The sequence below is a fragment of the Amblyraja radiata genome, chromosome 9, assembly GCF_010909765.2.
Source record: "Amblyraja radiata isolate CabotCenter1 chromosome 9, sAmbRad1.1.pri, whole genome shotgun sequence".
Classification (NCBI taxonomy): Eukaryota; Metazoa; Chordata; class Chondrichthyes; order Rajiformes; family Rajidae; genus Amblyraja; species Amblyraja radiata.
In genome coordinates, this window is record NC_045964.1 from 60,440,204 (window position 1) to 60,460,766 (window position 20,563).

The 20,563-nt window shown below is 47.8% G+C and overlaps 1 protein-coding gene across 19 annotated transcripts in view; it reads right to left on the minus strand.

Annotated features, from left to right (window-relative positions):
- Positions 1-20,563, minus strand: part of nrxn3 (neurexin 3) — a 1,403,890-nt gene that overhangs the window by 659,663 nt on the left and 723,664 nt on the right. For all 19 annotated transcript variants that reach the window (XM_033027583.1, XM_033027578.1, XM_033027577.1 and 16 more), the window contains one exon: positions 7,006-7,125. In XM_033027583.1, the coding sequence (XP_032883474.1) occupies positions 7,006-7,125 (120 nt within the window). The remainder of the gene's footprint in view (positions 1-7,005; positions 7,126-20,563) is intronic.

Consider the following 20,563-nt stretch of genomic DNA (forward strand, 5'->3'; position numbering starts at 1 on the left):
CTTGTATCTCTATAGGGCTGGAGGAAGGCAGGACCGGGGTACTGTTTGGGGATGATCAGCCATGATCACAGTGAATGGCGGTGCTGGCTCGAAGGGGTAAATGGCCTACTCCTGCACCTATTGTCTATTGTCTATAACTCAGTGGGTCAGGAATTCATTGCCACAGAAGGCTGAGGCTCCCGTCAATGGATATTTTTAAGGCAGAATTAGACAAATTCTTGATTAGTACGGGTACCAGGGGTTATGGGGAGAAGGCAGGAGAATGGGATTTGAATGGAGAGATAGATTAGCCACGATTGAATGTGTGATGGCCATTTAGAACGGAGATGAAGAAAAACTTTTTCACCCAGAGAGTTGTGAATCTGTGGAATTCTCTGCCTCAGAAGGCAGTGGAGGCCGATTCTCTAGATACTTTCAAGAGAGAGTCGGACAGAGCTCTTAAAGATAGTGGAGTCAGGGGATATGGGGAGAAGGCAGGAACGGGGTACTGATTGTGGATGATCAGCCATGATGACATTGAATGGCAGTGCTGGCTCGAAGGGCTGAATGGCCTACTCCAGCACCTATTGTCTGCTGTTTGGATTGTACTCCCACCGTCAGTGCAACAATGTGGGGGTGTAAGGGAGTATTCAAAGCCAACACCTCCTTGAACATCAACACCATTTTCCTCTTGACTGTATATTTTTAAAATACTAAGCAGACAATGAACTGTATAGAGTGATAGGTATTTTTGGAAACCTTTCCAAAGTGTTCCTTTCACTTTTGGCTATTTACAGATGTAAACGCCAGAAAGCGTCTTATGCCAGCAAAATATGAATACAAAATATCCGGAGGCTGCAGCGAATCATCCGATCAGCTGAGAAGGTTATTGGCTGCAACCTTCCCCCCCATTGATGAACTGTACACTGCAAGGGCCAGGAAGCGAGCGGGTAAGATTATCTCTGACCCTTCTCACCCTGGCCACAAACTCTTTGAATCTCTTCCCTCTGGAAGGCGACTCCGGACTGTCAAAGCCACCACAGCCAGACATAAAAACTGCTTTTTCCCCCCACGAGTAGTAGCTCTACTCAATAACCAAAAATCTGTAGCCTCCGTTTGCTCTGGTATATTATTTCATTCACATGTTTAACCGATAATGTTTTATTATTAATGTTTAATGTTTTATGTTGCATTCCTAACTGTCACTGTATGTCATGTTGGCGCTTGCGGGTGGAGCACCAAGGCAAATTCCTTGTATGTGAATATACTTGGCCAATAAATTTATTAATTTATTCATTAAAATATTAAAATGCCACTTCTTCAGATGAGCTGTATTTTGCTGGTTTTACCTGGAGCTGAGGTAACAGCTCATCTCGCTGGGGGTACTTGAAGTTGAGAGATTGTTAGCAATGGCCAAGGATGTTACAAGTGTGGGGAACTAAGTTTGATTCAACTCCCCCCCCCCCTCCCAACCCATATGGGAGCCATATATTGAGCGGGGAGATGTTAACAGGAGATATGAGGAAGTAGACAATAGACAATAGGTGCAGGAGTAGGCCAATCGGCCCTTCGAGCCAGCACCGCCATTCAATGTGATCATGGCTGATCATCCCCAATCAGTGCCCCGTTCCTGCCTTCTCCCCATAACCCCCGACTCCACTATCTTTAAGAGCTCTATCTAGCTCTCTCTTGAAATTATCCTAAGAACCGGCCTCCGCCGCCCTCCGAGGCAGAGAATTTGTTCTATCTAAGGTAGATAGAACAAATGAATGTAAGGTATGCTAAAGGACAACTCGAAGCCTGCAACGATGATCAAGGCAAGGCGGAGCCCACAAATGTCCATCTTTGGTTGCGGAGAAGATGATAATGAGTAATACGGGAGGCAAGTATCGCGGAGGGAGATGTTTAACGTGGGCTCAGATACTTTGCCTGAAGAAAGGATGCAATTCCCGGAGATAGTTATAGACATCCCGAATAGTTATAGCCAACATAGATTGTAAGATAATAAATAGATGTGTCAATGTATTTAGCTTTCACAGCACAGTTAAAACTAGTTAAAACTAATACACTCTGCTGAGAAGCAGGCTTCCTTATCTATTGTGGGGGGGTAGCCGTTCGCAGTTCTATCTAGGTTCTTATCCATTGCAACCTTGAGATTATGGCTGCTCTTTGTCACTGTGTTCAGCAGTCAATTCTGCGAGAAGTTAACAAACAACCATTTTAATAAGTAGACCCCATCAAGGACATTGACATTTACGGTATCTATTTGTTAGATATATACAGGAGAGAACAATTTTCTAAACATCAGGAAACGCAAGGTTAAAGTTAACACTGGGGGGGAAAAAAGGCAAAAGATAAAAGGTTACGGAGATTGATGGATGATGATTTATTTCAACTTCGCAAGTAACCGTTTTGTCAAGAGAATATAAAAATGCTGTAGGTGCTATGAAGTTTGAAACACTTTGGGTTCCCTCAGAGTGTTTCCTCGGTGCACACTGTTAAGGACTTCGATAGACCGACTTGTTCGATGGACTCAGTGATCTACGAGCCATTTTATTTCGTGTCTATGGCTGTCTGAGTAAAGCCAGGTATAGGGTATGGGTAAAGAATAAATTATCCTTCTGCAGTTATCTACAACAGTCTTCCCATGTAGTACATCACTGAGTTACAGCTTACTCCAGCAAATAAAGACCATTTATAGATTTTACTTATCAATGTTCGCCAAGCAAGTAAGGTAATCGCATCCATTCTGCTCTCTCAATTCAACTAATGCTTTGAAACTCTTGCTAGGTTCAACAAACTTCAAGAGCGGAAAAAAGAGAATTTAATTAGATTCAGCCCTAGCTTTTTTTTTTTTTAACTTCTGCCTCCGAACAATCCTGGGTCACTTTGTAAACTTGCACAAATGCTGCAATCAATTCCCTTTCACCAGCGCAAGGTTGTTGGCTGCAACCATACCCCCCCCTCCCCCCCCCCCCCCCCGAACTGTACACTGCAAGGGCCAGGAAGTGAGCGGGTAAGATCATCTCTCACCCCGACCACCCCGACCACAAACTCTTTGAATCACTTCCCTCTAGAAGGCGACTCCGGACTGTCAAAGCCGCCACAGCCAGACATAAAAACAACTTCTTCCCACGGGCAGTAGCTCTATAACCTCTTTTTACTCTGATATTTAATTTTCACATGTTTAAATTATAATGTTTTATTTTTAACCATCTGCTGTATATCGTGACCATACTTGGCCAATAAATTTATTCTGACTCTGACATTATTCACCAGCGAAAAAGTGTAACGTCACGGTTATTTTTTCCTTTGATATTCTTTCCAGCATTCTCTGTCGAAGAGTGCACAGACCCTCAACTTGGAGTTGGATCAATACCTTAGTCCAGTGGTTCTTAACCTGGAGGTCGTGACCCCCTACGGGGGTCGTTTGGGGCTTTGCCAGAGTTCATGAAGGGGACACAAATAACATCAATTTGTGGAGCCCATGTTTAGGAACCTAACAAATGTACATACACAAACAGTGTTTTGTTCATGTATGTGCGTACTGGTGCCAAAAAGGTTAAGAACCACTGCGTTAGTCCAAGGGTTCCCAAATTGGGGTAAATTTATCCCCAGAGGGTACATTTGTTGATTCTGGATTTATACATATTTTTTCTCATTGACTGACTGTGTTTGGTTCAGGTATACCGGTTATTTGTTCATCATTAGTTGTTCATAACTAAGGGAGTTAAGATCATCCCGTCAACGGGGGCTCGAGGCCCCCGACCGAGGAAGAACTAAAGGAAGGGCTTGAACTTTATTTCGCCTTCCATCACAGTGAGGAATGTGTAGGAGTCACTGTGGTGGATGTTCATGTTAAAATGTGTTTTTTGAAGTGATCTGTTACTTTTAATTGTATGACTGACCTGGCCAATGAAATTCCTCATATGTGGCAAAACATACTTGGTGATTCTGATTCTGATTCTAACATTGTTATGTGCTATTAAAGTTGCCAGGGGTAAATGGGACGAAAAAGGTTGGGAACCCCATGCCTTGGTCCCTTTCCCCAAAGACACAAGTAATCACTATCACCATAGGACAAAATATCCATCTGTTTTAACAACTATCGTATCCCTAATACAGAAACGTCAGAGCCCACTGTTCTCTTTAACGTCATTGAAACATTCCCTCTTTCGTCGACAGTGGACAGTCTTTCACACTGAAAGTCCAATGTAGAGAACGAGACAACATGAATACTAGAAACCCCACCAGAGTTTTGCCTCGGCTGAAGACATCGGTGTTATAAAGACACTTATGGGCCTGTCCCACATACGGGACTTTTTCGGCGACTTGCCGGCACCCGTCATAGTCGCAGCAGGTCGGCGAAAATGTTCAACGTTGAAAATCCAGCGGCGACCAGAATGACGCTACGACTCTTTGGGCGCCTGAGGAGACGACTCACGACCATACAGGCGACACCCTGGCGACATGTCACGGGGTGAAGCCTGTATGGTCGTGAGTAGTCGCCCAAAGAGTCGTACCTTGTTTTGGTCGCCGCTGGATTTTCAACATGTTGAAAATTTTCGGTGACCTGCAACGACCTATGACGGGTGCCGGCAATTGCCGAAAAAGTCGCGTAAGTGGGACAAGCCCATTAGAAAGCGGTAAGGAAGTTCTCATGTGTAGGGTGATTTTGCACAAAGGGGGGGAGGGGAGCAGTGAGAGAGGGTGTTGCTGAATTCTCATTATCACATGGTTTGGCCACTGCACACCTCATAAGCTGAACACCAACCAGAAATGCATTTGGGCCACCAGATAGATTTGCAATCTCAAGCGGGCTCTTGATAAATGAGTTGGGCAGGAGTACTGGGAAGACGTACTTTACAGGGGAAACCAAGATAGATTGCGACACTATAAAGGCAATCGTTATCCACATGGAAGCCATCCTCCTGCACAATCAATGTAATGAGGCTGGCGTGATAGCCGCTGGTGAAATGGTCCTCACCACAAATTTCCAAGAGCATCAGTCGGCAGCTTGCATATTGTAATAGCCATTATCACCTTGTGAGAGAGATCGAGGACCATGTCTGAACTGAATAGACCGTCAAGCCGTCTTGTTCACCAGCGTCAACCAAAACCAACATATTTGATCTCAATTTCAGAGCCGCAGTCTTCAAACCGTTCTTACACACAGACTGAAAACAGCCAGTCCGGCCGCCCGCTGTACATTTTAAACCACTTGCAATGAAAACTTCCTCGACAGGACTTACCTGCATTGGAATTGACGCTTCCACCTCTTTCTTCAAAGGCAAGGACAAGTAAAATACATCTTTCATTGAAGTTTATTAAAAGCAGACAGCCAATGTATCACGATAATGAAGATCAAAGAGGCACTGAATATCCATCTGTTTTAACAACCATTATAATCTCTCGTATAGACATTTCAAAGCTTAGGGGGCGGCACGGTGGCACAGCGGGTAGAGCTGTTGCCTCACAGCGCCAGAGACCCGGGTTCGATTCCGACTACGGGTGCTGTCTGTACGGAGTTTGTACATTCTCCCCGTGACCTGCGTGGGTTTTCTCCGGGATCGCAGGTTTCCTCCAAAGGCATGCTGGTTTGTAGGTTCATTTGGCTTCTGTAGATTATCCCCTGGTGTGTAGGATAGTGTCAGGGCGCGGGGATCACTGGTCGGCGCGGACTCGGTGGACCCAAGGGCGTGTTCCCACGCTGTATCTTTAAAACTATAAACTAAAGCGAAAACTAAACCAAAATCGAGACCAAATGTGCAAGAAGGAACTGCAGATGACAGTTTACACCGAGGGTATATACAAAATGCTGGAATAACTCAGCGGGACAGGCAGCATCTCTGGAGAGAAGGAAATGGGTGGCTTTTCGGGTCGGGACCCTTCTTCAGACTGGTTAGTGATAAGGGAAACGAGAGATATAAACGGTAACTGATATTGCTAGATTTTTGATCAGGGGAAAAGATCAGAGGTTCGGCCATTGATCAGCCTTGATCTCAACAAATGGCTCCACTTCCTCAACGGGAACCTGTTATCCTATATCCTGTTATCCTGTAAGCAAATGGTGTTTGGAGAGCCTGAATATTCACGAGGAGGAGAAGGACAGTGAGGAAAGCGAATGGCATGTTGGCCTTCAAAAAGCGAGTTGAGTACAGGAGCAAAGAGGTCCATCTGCAGTTGTACAGGGCCCTAGTAAGACCACACCTGGAGTATTGTGTGCAGTTTTGGTCCCCATAATTTGAGGAAGGACATTCTTGCTATTGAGGGAGTGCAGCGTAGGTTCACGAGGTTAATTCCCGGGATGGCGGGACTGTCATATGTTGATAGAATGCAGCGGCTGGGCTTGTATCCTCTGGAATTTAGAAGGATGAGAACCCAGGTCTCTGGCCCTGTGAGGCAGCAACTCCACCACTGCGCCACTGTGCCGCCCCGATATGATAAAATAACCTGGCCGAATGCTGGGATTGAACCGGGGACTTTTAAGATCTTCAGTCTTGCGCTCGCCCAACTGAGCTATCGCGCTTCTGAACAGGATGAATAGAGCCTGGCTTATCCAGCCAACGTCAATCCTTACTAAGTACCCCCTTCACAATGGTTGAAAAACAGATGGATATTTCAATGAGTGGCAAGCGCAGACACTGGTGCAGCTCAGCCTTCCCCAGTTTGTCCATCGATGCCTCATGAATTAATACAACACATCACATCACATCATCCAGGAGATACCAATGTCACGCGGCACCATTTCTTTATTTATTTATTTTGATTGGGTACCGCAAAGATAATTTCGAATTTGCTTAGCACGGATCAACTTCACAACGCGGGACTTCACACCGCGTACCAATCAGCACCAAGACCGGACAAACGCATCAGTATCCAACCAATAAATATACAGCCCGGAGAATCCACACCCTGCGTTTCAACCAATACACCGCTCGACAAAAAACGCCCTCGAGCTCAGGAGAAGGAGCCCACGCCGATCTCAGCCAACAAGAGGTGGAGTAGATGGAAGCAGTTACTTACGGTCGTTGCACTGACTGCCGCTGTAGGAGGTCATGGAGCAGTCGCACGTGTAACCTTCCCACTGCTGGATGCAGATGCCGTCGTTGGTGCAAGAGTCCTCTTGGCATGTTGTGCTGGGACCTTCAGGGATGAGAGGAGGACGGGTGCAGGGGGGGGGTGGGGGGTGGAGAAAGAAGGAAGCAAGTGAAGAAGATATTGTCAATGGCGGCTGTAAAGCAACAACGATTATACCCTTGCCATGCAGGCAGCTCGCACCAATGCTGCGCCCAATATCTCAGCACTGCACACACACGCACACGGCCAAGGAGATACATGCTGGTCGGCACACTGCTTACAAGCCTAACTGGGTTAGGTTGTGGAGAACACTCACTAGTTTTGGGAGTAGAATTAGGCCATTCGGCCCATCGAGTCTACTCCGCCATTCATTCAATCATGGCCGATCTCGGCCTCCTAATCCCATTTTCCTGCCTTCGCCCCATAACCCTCGACACCGATTCTAATCAAGAATGTGTCCATCTCTGCCTTAAAAATATCCACTGACTTGGCCTCCACAGCCCTCTGTGGGAATGAGTTCCACAGACTCGCCACACTCTGACTAAAGAAGTTTCTCCTCAACTCCTTCCTAAAAGAACGTCCTTTAATTCTGAGGCTGTGACCTCTCGTCCTAGACTCTCCCACCAGTGGAAACATCCTCTCCACATCCACTCTATCCAAACCTCTCACTATGCTGTAAGTTTCAATGAGGTCTCCCCTCAAAATTCTAAACTCCAGCGATTAGCTCTAAACTAAACTAAATCAAATCTCGGAAAGGTAAATGTATCAAGGTGTAATTGTCATGTTTCCGTTCCTTATCCTCCCTCGATGGAATTGGTCGATATCCAGCTTGCTATCCTTTCAATCTTTGTATAATTCTTCCCAAATGCACGTGCTATCGGGATCGTGTCGGGCACCCGGGTGGAAACGTCACGGCTAGCCTCAATTAGCCTGCGTCTTAGTTCATCCTTGTTCATCAGTCAATGAAAGGGAGCATACAGGTACAGTAGGCAGTGAAGAAAGCGAGTGGCATGTTGACCTTCATAACAAGAGGAGTTGAGTAGAGGAGCAAAGAGGTCCTTCTGCAGTTGTACAGAGCCCTAGTGAGACCACACCTGGAGTATTGCGTGCAGTTCTGGTACCTACTTTGAGGAAAGACATTCTCGCTATTGAGGGAGTGCAGCGTAGGTTCACAAGGTTAATTCCCGGGATGGCAGGACTGTCATATGCTGAGAGAATGGAGCGGCTGGGCTTGTATACGCTGGAGTTTAGAAGGATGAGAGGGTATCTTATTGAAACATATGATTATTAATGGTTTGGACTTGCTAGAGGCAGGAAACATGTTCCCAATGTTGGGGGAGTCCAGAATCAGGGGCCACAGTTTAAGAATAAGGGGTAAGCCATTTAGAACGGAGACGAGGAAACACTTTATCACACAGAGAGTTGTGAGTCTGTGGAATTCTCTGCCTCAGAGGGCGGTGGAGGCCGGTTCTCTGGATGCTTTCAAGAAAGAGTTAGATAGAGCTCTTAAAGATACTTTCAAGAGAGAGCTGGATAGGGCTCTTAAAGATAGCGGAGTCAGGGGATATGGGGAGAAGGCAGGAACGGGGTACTGATTGTGGATGATCAGCCATGATCACATTGAATGGCGGTGCTGGCTCAAAGGGCCGAATGGCCTACTCCTGCACCTATTGTCTATTGTCTCGCGTAGTGATGGAAGGCGAGAGGACTGGGGCGTAGCTCGCTCTTGCAGGAAACACCTCATCGGTCACCATTTTGGAGAGCTAATGCGTCAGTTCATTAGATGCAGGACTGCACGCTCAGACTCGTGCGACTATTTAAGCGAGGCAAAGTTCCTCATCTCCGTTTCACGAGTAGTTTAGTTTCGAGATACAGCGCGGATACAGGCCTTTCGGCCTGTACCGACCAGCGATCCCCGCACACTAACGCTATTCTACACACCATCCTAGGATCAGTAATACATTTTATACCAAGCCAATTAATCTAAAAAAAAATCTGGAAGTCTTTGGAGAGGCACTGTAGGGGAGGTGGATGGCAAAGCGATGCCTATTCCAAACTACCCTTGAATGGAGCAGCTCGTTAGACCGTCACACGGGGCAATTAAAAGTCAACCGGACCATGGAGTCCTGGAGTCCCGGAGTCTTAAGGGCCTGTCCCACTCGGCAGGTTTTTCGGCGACTGCCGGCATCATTGACTGACATATAAGGTCACTGAAAAATTCGCGGCGTGACGCGGCGTGATCACGTATTGCCGCGCGGTGTTTTTTCCAAGTGTCGCAACATTTTTTTTGTCGCCGCTGGTTTTATGAAATGTTCAAAATCTCTTGGCTACACCGATATGACACCGGCATTCGCCGAAAAAAAATCGCCAAGTGGGACAGGCCCTTTAGATCGTGGAAACAGGCCCTTCAGCCCAACTTGCCCACATCGGCCAACATGTCCCTACACTTGTCCCACTTGCCTGAGTTTGGCCCATATTCCTCTCAACCTGTCCTATCCATGTACCTGTCTAAATGTCTCTTCTACATTGGATGGTTTCTGCGAGGTGCTATAACCTGCAACACCTAATATGCCCGCAAGGTGGTTTTTAAACATTGCAATAGTCGCTGCCTCAACTACCTCCTCTGCTAGCTTGTTCCATGCACCCGCCACCTTTCGCTTGAGAGAGTTTCTATTAAATCCTTCCCCCCTCATCTTAAACCGATGTCCTCGGTTTCTTGACTCCCCTACTCAGGGCAAGAGACTGTGCATCTACCCGATCTATTCCTCTTATGATTTTGCACGCCTCTACTAGATCGTCCCTCCTGCTCCTGCGCTCCAAGGAATAGAGTTACGAGTAGACTTTTTTGAGATACAGCGCGGAAACAAGGCCCTTCGGCCCGCCGAGTCCCCACCGCCCAGCGATCTCCCGCACGCTAACACCAGCATCGCCCGACAGGTTTACGAGGATGTTGTCAGGATTTGGGGGACAATTTCCAATTTCCAGAGGCCAATTAACCTACAGGTCTCTGGGATGTGGGCTTTTGGAAACCGGAGCACCCGGAGAAAACCCACGTGGTCACAGGGAGAACATGGAAACTCCACACAGACTGCACCGGTAGTCAGGATCGAACTCGGGCCTCTGGCGCCATGAGGCAGCAACTCTGCCGCTGCGCCTCCGTGTCGCTTCAAGTAGAAACGAGGAACTGCAGATGATGGTTTACAAAAGAAGATAGAAAGTGCTGGAGTAACTCAGCACGTCGGGCAGCATCTTTACAGATGTGTTCTTCATTAGTGTGGGCATTTCCTGATAAGTACGGGTGTCAGGGGTTATGGGGAGAAGGCAGGAGGATGGGGTTGCGAGGGAAGGATAGATCAGCCATGATTGAATGGCAGAGTAGATTGATGGGCCGAATGGCCTAATTTTACTCTCAGAACTAATGAACATGGATGGGTGACATCTCAGGTCGAGACCCTCAGAGTCTGAAGAAGGGTTGAGAGCCAAAACATCACCTATCCATGATCTCCAGGGATGCTGCCCAACCCGCTGAGTAGCTCCATCACTTTGTCTTCTTCGGGAGTTGATAAGTGATAGGAGTAGCCTTCTCCCCATAACCTCCGACACCCGTACTAATCTAGAATCTATCTATCCCTGTCTTAAATATTGACTCCATTGAGTTGGCCTCCACTTCCATCTGTGGCAATGAATTCCACAGATTCACCACCCTCTGACTAAAGCAATTCCTCCTCATCTCCTTCATAAAGGTACATCCTTTTACTCTGAGGCTGTGACCCGAGGTCCTAGACTCTCCCACCAGTGGAAAAACATCCTCTCCACATCCACTCTATCCAGGCCTTCCGCTATTCTGTAAGTTTCTATGAGGTTTTGCCGCTCATCCTTCTACACTCCAGCGAGTACAGGCCCAGTGCCGTCAAACATTCATTGAAGGTAGGGGTTGCCTACTGTCCCGTATTTGCCGGGACATCCCGCATATTGGGCTAAATTGGTTTGTCCCATATGGGGCCGCCCTTGTCCCGTATTTGACCGCTACTACTCGGGTCGAGGGGACTGTCGGGTCGGAGCGCCGTGTCCGGCCCCGCTTCACCCGTCCCGACGTAGTGCAGCCCATGGAGTGCAGCAGCAGCAGCAGCAGCAGCAGCACCTCGCCCGTGGCCCCATCGGTCGGCAGCCCGGCCAGCTGTCCGACCTTCGGACCTTCGCTTATCGCCGACACCACCACCACCCCTCCTTCTCATGGCCGATCATCGGCTCGTGAGTTGGATGGGGCGCCGGACTCCTCAGCTGGCCCGCCGGCTGGGCTTGGTGTGCAGTCCAGCACCCGGGCCAACTCATCATTCACCCAGCCACGGCCGAGTCGGTCAACAAACCTTTTGTCCCTTTATTTGGTAGTGAGAAAGTTGGCAACCCTAATTGTAGGTTAAGCCAATTACACCAGGGATCATTCTTGTAAACGTCCTCTGGACTGTCTCTCGGGCCAGCACATCCTTCCCCAGATATGAGGCCCAAAATTGTTCACAATACTCCCAGTGCGGCCTGACTAGCGCCTCATGGAGCCTCAGCAGGACTGGGATGCTTCCTGCCTCAAGAATCAACACCAAATCCAAATAGACATTGACACGACAATCCAATAGTTTCACTGCCAGTAACGCGTTGTCCAGAATATTAATTACGTTTAATTAATTGAATTTAAATCCCCCATCGGCCAGGATGAGATTTGAATCACTGATCATTAATGCTGGCCTCCGGATCATTGCTTCAGTTTCGGTTTAGTTTAGAGATACAGCGCAGAAACAGGCCCTACGGCCCGCCGGGTCTGCTCCGACCAGCGATCCCCGCACATTAACACTATCCTACACCCACTAGGGACAATTTACACTTATACCAAGCCAATTAACCTACAAACCCGTACGTCTTTGGAGCGTGGGAGGAAACCGGAGATCCCGGAGAAAACCCACGCAGGTCACGGGGAGAACGTACGAACTCCGCACAGACAGCATCCGTGGTCGGGAATTAACCCGGGTCTCCGGCGCTGCAGGGCAGCAACTCTACCGCTGCGCCACCGTGCCGCCTCAAGTTCTGTTCTATTTATAGAATCATAGACTTATGCAGCATTGAAACAGGCCCTTCAGCCCAACAGCTCCCTGGTGACTATCTATCGATATACAAATCCCACCAGCCAGCACGAAGGACGCCAGAGATACAGCGTGGAAACAGGCCCTTCGGCCCACCCAGTGCGCACTGACCAGCGATCTCCCCGTACACCAGCACTATCCTACACACACTAGGGTCAAGTTTTATTTCATAATTTGCAGAATTAATTACAAACTTGAATGCCTTTGGAGTGTGTTGAGGAAACCAGAGCACCCGGAGAAATCCCACGCAGGTCTCAGAATAAAGGGGAGGCCATTTAAGACTGAGGGGAGAAAAACCTTTTTCACCCAGTGAGTTGTGAATTTGTGGAATTCCCTGCCACAGAGGGCAGTGGAGGCCAAATCACTGGATGGATTTAAGAGAGAGTTAGATAGAGCTCTAGGGGCTGGTGGAGTCAAGGGATATGGGGAGAAGGCAGGCACGGGTTAATGATTGGGGACGATAGGCCATGATCGCAATGAATGGCGGTGCTGGCTCGAAGGGCTGAATGGCCTCCTCCAGCACCTATTTTCTATGTTTCTATGTTCTATGTCACGGGGAGAACGTACAAACTCCGTACGGACAGCACCCATGGTCAGGATTGAACCCGGGACTCTGCCGCTGCAAGGCAGCAACTCTGCCGGCTGCGCCACCCACTTGGTCCATAGTCTACTAGGCCTTTCCGATTCAAGCGCTCATCCAGATGCTTAAATGTTGTGAGTGTGTCGGCCTCTGTCACATTTATAGGAAACACATTCCAGATTGCAACCACCACTCTTCTTCAAATCCCCTACTCCTCATCCTAAATCTTTCTCCTCTGTTCTTGGTCACCACGGGCAAAGGATAAAGATTCTTATTGATATTGTCCATGTTTCCCCACTTCACTGCTGACACAGACAATAGGTGCAGGAGTAGGCCATTCGGCCCTTCAAGCCAGCACCGCCATTCACTGTGATCATGGCTGACCATCCACAATCAGTGCCCCTTCTCCCCATATCCCCTGACTCCGCTGTCTTTAAGAGCCCTATCTAGCTGTCTCTTGAAAGTATCCAGAGAACCGCCCTCCACCGCCCTCTGAGGCAGAGAATTCTGTGTGAACTCTCTGTGTGAAAAAATGTTTCCTCGTCTCCGTTCTATATAGCTTACCCCTTATTCTTAAACTGTGGCCCCTGGTTCTGGACAGCACTGGGCCTCTACTCGCTGGAGTTTAAAAGGTTCTCATTGAAACTTACTGAATAGTGAAAGGCTTGGGTAGAGTGGATGTGGAGAGGATGTTTCCACTGGAGGGAGAGTCTAGGACCAGAGGTCATAGGCTCAGAATTAAAGTGTGGCACAGCGGTAGAGTTGCTGCCTTCCAGTGCCAGAGACCCGGGTTCAATTCTGACTACGGGTGCTTGTCTGTACAGAGTTTGTACGTTCTCCCCGTAACCTGCGTGGCTTTTCTCTGGGTGCTCCGGTTTCCTCCCACACTCCAAAGACGTACAGGTTTGTAGGTTAATTGGCTTCGGTAAAATTGTAAATTGTCCCTCGTGTGCCTAGAATAGTGCATGGGATGATCGCTGGCTGACGTGGACTCAGAGAGCCGTAGGACCTGTTTACCTGCTGTAACTGGAGTCTAAAGGGTATGAAATCTTTCCCAGATTCTGGTCAATATTTCAATTATATTAAGGCACTTGTAAATTAAACAAGTACGTTAAACGCGGCTTTACGTGACAAGTGCGTGAAATACTTCTTCAGTCTGAAGAAGGTTCTCGACACGAAACGTCGCCCATTCCTTCTCTCCAGAGACGCTGCCTCACCCGCTGAGTTACTCCAGCATTTTGTGTCTACCAGGTTGTAGGTTAGTAGGCTTCTGTAAATTGTCCCGAGTGTGCGCAGGATAGAATTGTACAGGATAATCATCAGTGGGCCGAAGGGCCTGTTTTCATGCTCCATCTCTAAACTAAACTTAAAGGTATCCAGTACTTTTGGGGGAGTCCAGAACCAGGGGCCACAGTTTAAGAATAAGGAGTAAGCTATTTAGAACGGAGACGAGGCAACATTTTTTCCACACAGAGAGTTGGGAGTCTGTGGAATTCTCTGCCTCAAAGGGCGGTGGAGGCAGGTTCTCTGGATACTTTCAAGAGAGAGCTAGATAGGGCTCTTAAAGATAGTGGAGTCAGGGGATATGGGGAGAAGGCAGCAACGGGGTACTGATTGGGGATGATCAGCCATGATCACATTGAATGGCCTATTCCTGCACCTTTTGTCTATTGCTTTGGTGATGAACACAGATCCTTGACACCCAGAGCAGAAAGGCAGAGGTTTAATTTTACACTGGAAAACATTTAACTGTTAAATACATTAAACAATTCCTCCCTCCCCCCGACATCAGTCTGAAGAAGGGTCTCGACCCGAAACGTCGCCTATTCCTTCTCTCCATAGATGCTGCCTCACCCGCTGAGTTTCTGCAGCATTATTGTCTACCTTCGATTTTTCCAGCATCTGCAGTTCTTTCTTAAATAATCGTGAGGTTGATCAAACCTACTTGACGTTGGTGGTAAATTTGTTCATCCAAATATTATAATAGCCAGGTCACTTTGTTGCAAAAACAACCATTTGGGTTTGATTGCCAACGGTAGGCTCATGATGTCTCCAATGACTTTACTTTAGAAATGCAGCGTTCAGACCCTTCGGCCCACCGAATCCATGGCGACCCACAATCACCATGTTCACTAGTTCGAAGGTAGACAAAAATGCTGGAGGAACTCAGCGGGTGGGGCAGCATCTATGGAGAGAAGGAAATAGGCGACGTTTCCCCATTCGCCTATTCCATCTCTCCACAGATGCTGCCTCACCCGCTGAGTTCCTGCAGCATTTTTGTCTACCTTCGATTTTTCCAGCATCTGCAGTTCTTTCTGAAACATGTTCACTAGCTCTATCCTGCAGACTGGGGATAATTTTACTGAAGCCATTGAACCGACAAACCTGCAAGTCTTTGGAGCGTGGGAGGAAACCGGAGCGCCCGGAGAAAACCCACGCAGGTCACGGGGAGAACATACTTAAACTCCGTGCAGACAGCACCCCTAGCTGGGATCGAACCAGGGGTCTCTGGCGCTGCGAGGCAGCAACTCTACCGCTGCGCCACCGTGCCAAGGTGGTAATGATGCAGCAACGTTTACAAACAACAGTTGTGATTTACAGTCCTGGGGTTTAGAAATTCAGCTTTGATCGACAACTTTAAACAAGTATTATAGAACTGGCTGTCCAATAGAACTGGATATCAAGAGAAGAGTGTCTAAATTTAACGGTTTAACACCTCGCTTGAAAGGTGTCAGCTCTGCAGTCTTGCAGTCCCTCATTTCCATCATGGAGTGTCAGTGTAGATAATGCCTTCACATCTCTGGAGATAGACAGTCTGACTCGGAGGCAGTATTACTGAGTCAGAGTTGAAAGATAAATGAACATCCTTACAGCAGTCTGCAAGGGACAAGTCAAGCGCGTGATGGAATACTCGGCCTTTGCTGAGATGAGAGCAGCTCAAACCAGTCAGAGAGTGATACAGCGTGGTAACACGCCCATTCGGCAGAACTTGCCCACACCGGGCAACGTGTCCCAGCAACACTAGTCCCACCTGCCTGCAGCCGCCCTATATCCTGCTAAACCTATCCTATCCACGTACCTCTCCATCTACCTGGCTCTTTTAGAAAGGAGATGAGGAGGAACTTCTTTAGTCAGAAGGTAGTCAATCTGTGCAACTCAATAGACAATAGGTGCAGGAGTAGGCCATTCGGCCCTTCGAGCCAGCACCGCCATTCACTGTGATCATGGCTGATCGTCCCCAATCAGTACCCCGTTCCTGCCTTCTCCCCATATCCCCTGACTCCGCTATCTTTAAGAGCCCTATCTAGCTCTCACTTGAAAGCATCCAGCGAACCTGCCTCCACCGCCCTCTGAGGCAGAGAGGTGCCATAGAGGGCTGTGGAGGTCAAGTCAGTGGATATTTTTACGGCAGAGAGAGACAAATTCTTGATTAGAACGGGTGTCAAGGGTTACGGGGAGAAGGCAGGAAAATGTGATTAGGAGACAGAGATCAGCCATGATTGAATGTAGGAGTAGACTCGATGGGCTGAATGGCCCAATTCTACTCCCATAACTTGTGAACTTGCGAATGTTTCTTAAACATTGCGCACGTTCCTGCCTCGACAACCCGTACCGGCAACTCATCAAACAATTTTAAGTGCACAATTTTTTACAGATTCAACTAACTTATAAACCTGTACATCTTTAGAGTGCGGGAGGAAACCGAAGCACCCAGAGAAAACCCACGCAGATAAGGGGAGAACGTACAAACTCCGTACAGACAGCACCCGTAGTCAGGATCGAACCCGAGTCTCTGACGCTGCGAGGCAGCAACTCTACCGCTGCGCCTCCGTGCCGCCCAAGTTCCAGGTCCGATCCTAACAATCTATATGTTTGGAGTTTTGACATTCCCCCTGTGACCTGCCGGGTGGACCTTGACTTCTCCAATTTCAGGTAGTCCTTGCTTTCTCCCTCCTTCCCCTCCCCTTCCCAGCTCTCCCACAGCCCACTGTCTCCGCCTCTTCCTTTGTTCTCCCTGCCCCCACATTTGTCTGAGGAAGGGTCTCGACATGAAACGTCACCTATTCCTTCGCTCGATAGATGCTGCCTCACCCGCTGAGTTTCTCCAGCATTTTTATCTACCTAGCAAGATCAAAGTACCTGGTAAATGGAATGGGAAGAGGACTGCAATGAACATTGACATAAACCTCTCACATAGTGGAAGAAGCAATCTGAGGGGCTGCTAGTTTAGTTTTAGTTTAGTTCAGAGATACAGCGCGGAAACAGGCCCTTCGGCCCGTCAAGTCCGCACTGGCCAGCGATCCCCGTACATTAACACTATCCTACACACACTTGGGACAATTTACACTCATACCAAGCCAATTAACCTGCAAACCTGCCCGTCTTTGGAGTGTGGGAGGAAACCGAATATCTCGGAGAAAACCCACGCAGGTCACGGGTAGAACGTAACATAAGCACCCGTGGTCAGGATTGAACCTGGGTCTCTGGCACTGTAAGGCAGCAACTCTACCACTGCACCATCTGATCACCGTGTTAAATACTCAGATTATGGGGAGAAGGCAGGAGAATGGAGTCATGATCAAATTGGGGAGTAGACTTGATGGGCCAAATGGCCTAATTCTGTTCTTATACCTTATATGTGCACAAGTTATGACCAGAATTAGGCTATTTGGCCCATCAAGTCCACTCCGCCATTCAATCATGGCTGATCTATCTTTCCATTTCAACCCCATTCTCCTGCCTTCTCCCCGTAACCCCAGACACCCGTACTAATCAAGAATCTATCCATCTCTACTGTCTAGATGACGAGGAATTTCTTTAGTCAGAGGGTGGTGAATCTGTGGAATTCATTGCCACAGATGGCTGTGGAGGCCACGTCCATGGATATTTTTGAATTCCATGAATTCCACAGATTCACCACCCTCTGACGAAAGAAATTCATCCTCATCTCCTTTCCAAAGGAACATCCTTTAATTCTGAGGCTGTGACCTCTGGTCCTGGACTCTCCCACTAGTGGAAACATCCTCTCCACATCCACTCTATCCAAGCCATTCACTATTCTTTGTGCGTTTCAATGCCCCTCATTCTTCTAAACTCCAGTGAGTACAGGCCCACGCTGGTCATAGGTTAAACCACTCATTCCTGGGACCTTTCTCGTAAACCTCCTCTGGACCCTCTCCAGAGCCAGCACATCCTTCTTCAGATATGGGGCCCAAAACTGCTCACATTACCACAAATGCAGCCTGACCAGCAGCTTATAGAGTCTAAGCATTACTTCCATTTTTATATTCTAATCCTCTCAAAATAAATGCCAGCATTTCTTGTCTTATTTCTCTTGCTCCAGGCTATGAGGATTTAAATAGTCTTGATTGATTTGAAAATATGTACTCCTGCTAAAATAGTTCACTTATTTGTAATTTAAATTAATAAGTCTAACCCTAATAAAAATATACAAATTTAATGCAATTAAAATAGCATGGAGTAGAATGTAAAACTAATTGCCCTAGTTAGCAGATTTAACAGTTAATGATTTCAACACATAAATGTAATTATTCCAAGCATCAGATTTTATAGAAACCCTGAAATATTCTCATATTTATTATCACAACAGCTGCCAGATGTACATTAATATAGATATCAGCTGATCTATATCGGTGAGACCAAGCGTAGGCTTGGCGATCGTTTCGCCGAACACCTCCGCTCGGTCCGCACTGACCAACCTGACATCCCGGTGGCTCAGCACTTCAACTCCCCCTCCCATTCCGTATCCGACCTCTCTGTCCTGGGCCTCCTCCTTGGCCAGAGTGAGCAACACCAGAAATTGGAGGAGCAGCACCTCATATTCCTCTTAGGGAGTCTGCATCCCTGGTGGCATGAAAATTGAATTCTCACAATTCCGTTAGCCCTTGCTGTCTCTCCCCTTCCTACCTCTCCCTCAGCCCTCGGGCTCCTCCTCCTCCTTTTCCCTTTCTTCTCCCCGCCTCCCCCCACCCCCTATCAGTCTGCAGAAGGGTTTCGGCCCGAAACGTTGCCTATCTCCTTCGCTCCATAGATGCTGCTGCACCCGCTGAGTTTCTCCAGCATTTTTGTCCACCTTACATTAATATAGAGTCAGCTTGGAAACAGTGTAGGAAGGAACTGCAGGTGCTGGTTTAAACCGAATACATACACAAAATGCTGGAGTAACTCAGCGGGACAGGCAGCAACTCTGGAGAGAAGGAATGGGCGACGTTTCGGGTCAAGGCCCGTCTTCAGACTGATGTCAGGGACTGATGTTGAGTTGGGGGTGGTGGGGGGGCTGGAAAAAGAAAGGAAGTAGACGGAGACAGTAGGACTTGTGGGAGAACTGGGAAGGGGATGGAGAGAGAAAGCAAGGGCTATCAAAAATTGGTGAAGTCAATGTTCATACCGATGGGGTGTAAACTACCCAAGCGAAATATGAGGTGCTGTTCCTCCAATTTGCGCTGGGCCTCACTTGGACATGGAGGAGGCCCAGGACAGAGAGATCAGGTTATGAATGGGAAGGGGAGGGGACCTGTAACGTCGAGGTTTAGGACCAGCTTCTCCCCAACAACCATCAGGCTATTAAACTCGACAACTGCCAATAACACTCTGAACTATATAGACTTGGAGCGGGTGGGGGCCATTTTTTTGCCTTTGCTTGGCTTTGTTTGTTTGATTTTATACAGCGAACTTCTTTTTTATTTTTTATTATGTTTTTACAGAGTACCACTTTTACATATATGCTACGTTTACAGATTTACATATCTGCGGGTGTCAGGGCTTATGGCGAGAAGAATGGGGTTAGGAGAGAGAGATAGATCAGTCACGATTGAATGGCGGAGTAGATTTGATGGGCCGAATGGCCCTATCACTTACGACCATATGCTGAGCCGCTGCAAGTAAGAATTTCATTGTTCCGATTAAGGACATATGACAATAAAACACTTCTGACCAAGAGTGCCACAAAGGTTCACCACACTGAAGGTAGACACAAAATGCTGGAGAAACTCAGCGGGACAGGCAGCATCTCTGAAGAGAAGGAATGAATGGGTGAGGTTGCGGGTCGAGACCCTGCTTCACCAGACTAATCTCGGTTCCAATTTGCATTGGTGTCAATTCATTAGATTCATTCCCGGAAGACTGGATTGACTCGCGAGGATAAATTGGAGAAGATCGGTGTACAATCATAATTATATTATGTTATTAATGTTCAAACGCTAATCTTCTTCAACCTGTACACATAAGTGAACCCCCATATCCAGGAATTAATTATCTGAGGGCAGCACGGTGGCACAGCAGTAGAGATGCTGCCTCACAGCGCCAGAGACCCAGGTTCGATCCCGACTACGGGTGCTGTCTGTACGGAGTTTGTACGTTCTCCCCGTGACCGACGCATGTTTTCTCCGAGATCTCCGGTTTCCTCCCACACTCCAAAGACGTACAGGTTTGTAGGTTAATTGGCTCGGTATAAATGTAAATTGTCCCGAGTGTATGTCGGACGGTGTTAATGCGGGGATCGTTGGTCGGTGCGGACTCGGTGGGGCCGAAGGGCCTGTTTCCACGCTGTATCTCTAAACTAAAAACCCTCATCTATGCAAGATTAGCAGTCCTGTTACTGAGCAAACCTCCATGGATTTGAGAGTCTTCAAGAGCAAGGGAGAAGATTGCGATTTGAATTTCCCAGCGACTGGGAACAACTTGGTTGGCCTCAGCGGCGAGGTGAGATTGGAAGAAATATGTACAAACAATAGGAGAAAGGCCTGGATAGGGTGGATGTGGATGTTTCCAC